This window comes from Coregonus lavaretus (genome assembly GCF_964263955.1).
Source record: "Coregonus lavaretus genome assembly, chromosome: 3".
Classification (NCBI taxonomy): domain Eukaryota; kingdom Metazoa; phylum Chordata; class Actinopteri; order Salmoniformes; family Salmonidae; genus Coregonus; species Coregonus lavaretus.
Window position 1 is genome coordinate 2,090,947 of NC_139990.1, and position 4,041 is coordinate 2,094,987.

At 42.4% G+C, this 4,041-nt stretch overlaps 2 protein-coding genes across 3 annotated transcripts in view; both read right to left on the minus strand.

The window, feature by feature from the left end:
• The window catches only part of LOC311125099 (focal adhesion kinase 1-like), a gene marked incomplete at its 5' end in the record, with an annotated part of 1,344,976 nt that overhangs the window by 394,592 nt on the left and 946,343 nt on the right, over positions 1 to 4,041 (minus strand). The window lies entirely within an intron of this gene.
• LOC311110282 (CUB and sushi domain-containing protein 3-like) overlaps positions 1 to 4,041 on the minus strand; it is a gene marked incomplete at its 3' end in the record, with an annotated part of 541,145 nt that overhangs the window by 313,967 nt on the left and 223,137 nt on the right. The window contains 1 exon segment of the mRNA XM_084152993.1: positions 3,528 to 3,631. Coding sequence (XP_084009119.1) covers positions 3,528 to 3,631 — 104 coding nt within the window.

Below are 4,041 nucleotides of genomic sequence, written 5' to 3' on the forward strand. Positions count from 1 at the left end.
CCCTGACTGTAACATGGTACTGTTCCACTGATAACAACACTCACTATCCCCCTGACTGTAACATGGTACTGTTCCACTGATAACAACACTCACTATCCCCCTGACTGTAACATGGTACTGTTAGACTGATAACAACACTCACTATCCCCCTGACTGTAACATGGTACTGTTACACTGATAACAACACTCACTATCCCCCTGACTGTAACATGGTACTGTTCCACTGATAACAACACTCACTATCCCCCTGACTGTAACATGGTACTGTTAGACTGATAACAACACTCACTATCCCCCTGACTGTAACATGGTACTGTTCCACTGATAACAACACTCACTATCCCCCTGAATGTAACATGGTACTGTTAGACTGATAACAACACTCACTATCCCCCTGACTGTAACATGGTACTGTTAGACTGATAACAACACTCACTATCCCCCTGACTGTAACATGGTACTGTTCCACTGATAACAACACTCACTATCCCCCTGACTGTAACATGGTACTGTTCCACTGATAACAACACTCACTATCCCCCTGACTGTAACATGGTACTGTTCCACTGATAACAACACTCACTATCCCCCTGACTGTAACATGGTACTGTTAGACTGACAGCAACACTCACTATCCCCCTGACTGTAACATGGTACTGTTAGACTGATAACAACACTCACTATCCCCCTGACTGTAACATGGTACTGTTAGACTGATAACAACACTCACTATCCCCCTGACTGTAACATGGTACTGTTACACTGATAACAACACTCACTATCCCCCTGACTGTAACATGGTACTGTTACACTGATAACAACACTCACTATCCCCCTGACTGTAACATGGTACTGTTCCACTGATAACAACACTCACTATCCCCCTGACTGTAACATGGTACTGTTAGACTGATAACAACACTCACTATCCCCTGACTGTAACATGGTACTGTTCCACTGATAACAACACTCACTATCCCCCTGACTGTAACATGGTACTGTTAGACTGATAACAACACTCACTATCCCCCTGACTGTAACATGGTACTGTTAGACTGATAACAACACTCACTATCCCCCTGACTGTAACATGTTACTGTTAGACTGATAACAACACTCACTATCCCCCTGACTGTAACATGGTACTGTTCCACTGATAACAACACTCACTATCCCCCTGACTGTAACATGGTACTGTTAGACTGATAACAACACTCACTATCCCCCTGACTGTAACATGGTACTGTTCCACTGATAACAACACTCACTATCCCCCTGACTGTAACATGGTACTGTTAGACTGATAACAACACTCACTATCCCCCTGACTGTAACATGGTACTGTTAGACTGATAACAACACTCACTATCCCCCTGACTGTAACATGGTACTGTTAGACTGATAACAACACTCACTATCCCCCTGACTGTAACATGGTACTGTTCCACTGATAACAACACTCACTATCCCCCTGACTGTAACATGGTACTGTTCCACTGATAACAACACTCACTATCCCCCTGACTGTAACATGGTACTGTTAGACTGATAACAACACTCACTATCCCCCTGACTGTAACATGGTACTGTTCCACTGATAACAACACTCACTATCCCCCTGACTGTAACATGGTACTGTTAGACTGATAACAACACTCACTATCCCCCTGACTGTAACATGGTACTGTTAGACTGATAACAACACTCACTATCCCCCTGACTGTAACATGGTACTGTTCCACTGATAACAACACTCACTATCCCCCTGTCTGTAACATGGTACTGTTCCACTGATAACAACACTCACTATCCCCCTGACTGTAACATGGTACTGTTCCACTGATAACAACACTCACTATCCCCCTGACTGTAACATGGTACTGTTAGACTGACAGCAACACTCACTATCCCCCTGACTGTAACATGGTACTGTTAGACTGATAACAACACTCACTATCCCCCTGACTGTAACATGGTACTGTTAGACTGATAACAACACTCACTATCCCCCTGACTGTAACATGGTACTGTTACACTGATAACAACACTCACTATCCCCCTGACTGTAACATGGTACTGTTACACTGATAACAACACTCACTATCCCCCTGACTGTAACATGGTACTGTTCCACTGATAACAACACTCACTATCCCCCTGACTGTAACATGGTACTGTTAGACTGATAACAACACTCACTATCCCCCTGACTGTAACATGGTACTGTTCCACTGATAACAACACTCACTATCCCCCTGACTGTAACATGGTACTGTTAGACTGATAACAACACTCACTATCCCCCTGACTGTAACATGGTACTGTTAGACTGATAACAACACTCACTATCCCCCTGACTGTAACATGTTACTGTTAGACTGATAACAACACTCACTATCCCCCTGACTGTAACATGGTACTGTTCCACTGATAACAACACTCACTATCCCCCTGACTGTAACATGGTACTGTTAGACTGATAACAACACTCACTATCCCCCTGACTGTAACATGGTACTGTTCCACTGATAACAACACTCACTATCCCCCTGACTGTAACATGGTACTGTTAGACTGATAACAACACTCACTATCCCCCTGACTGTAACATGGTACTGTTAGACTGATAACAACACTCACTATCCCCCTGACTGTAACATGGTACTGTTAGACTGATAACAACACTCACTATCCCCCTGACTGTAACATGGTACTGTTCCACTGATAACAACACTCACCACATTAATGTTAACATGTACCCCACCACATTAATGTTAACATCTACACCACCACAGTCGCTCATATACTGTACAGTGCAGGGAACACAGTACATCCAAAAATAGTATAGTCTACGTTACGGATGTAGAATCACAAAGACCATCTCCACCTGTGTGTTTGTTTGTATGATGATCCTAGTCCATAAAGTAGTTAACTGGCTTTACAGTCAAACTAATTTGCATGCGGAATACACAAACCCCTCCCACACAGTAATACATACTGAACAAAAATATAAACACAACATGTAACGTGTTGGTCCCATGTTTCATTAGCTGAAATAAAAAATCCCAGAAAATTTCCATAAGCACAAAAAGCTTATTTCTCTCAAAATCGGTGCACAAATTTCTTTACATCCCTGTTAGTGAGCATTTCTCCTTTGCCAATATAATCCATACACCTGACAGTTGTGGCATATCAAGAAGCTGATTAAACAGCATGATCATTGCACAGGAGTATTTCTCTCTGTAATAAATCCCTTTTGTGGGGAAGAACTCATTCTGATTGGCTGGGCCTGGCTCCCCATTGGGTGGGCCTGGCTGCCAAGTGGGTGGGCCTATGCCCTCCCAGTCCCACCTGTGGCTACACCCCTGCCCAGTCATGTGAAATCCATAAATTAGGGCCTCATTTATTTATTTTCAATTGACTGATTTCCTTATATGAACTATAACTCAGTAAAACCTTTGAAATTGTTGCATGATGCATTTATATTTTTGTTCTGTGTAGATCCAGTAAAATGCTAATCCACTCACACTTGTAGTATCGTGTTGGGGTCACCCACTTCCCCTCCGTCACCGATGGTTAGCGTGTCGTAGGCGATCTCCAGGTCAAACTCCTCAAAGTTAATCTGTATGACCTGTCGGTGGGAGGAAGAAATTAGACATAATGGTTAGCCATGTGTCAAATGGCCTGAATTAACGTTTATGGCTATCTCATAATTTAATTCCACTGGAACGGCTACAGTGATACAGGAAAGCAGGCTGGAAGGGACATCAATGTTTCAGAGGAATTTGGCATCACAAAAGAAAGACTGTTGGCATGTGTTTTGAGGATTTATTCAAATACAGTGGTAATAGTAAAATAGTCCCTGTGATTGCAGAACAACTAGGGTAAATATACCTTTGATGGTAGGCCCAATACTTTATTAAAGGGATAGTTCACTTGAAAACATATTTGTGTATTTTGTTCATTAGTCCATGATGTAAAATGCATCATCATCATCATCATCATCATCACAGTTTCCTTTAAAACTTGAACGCTGACATG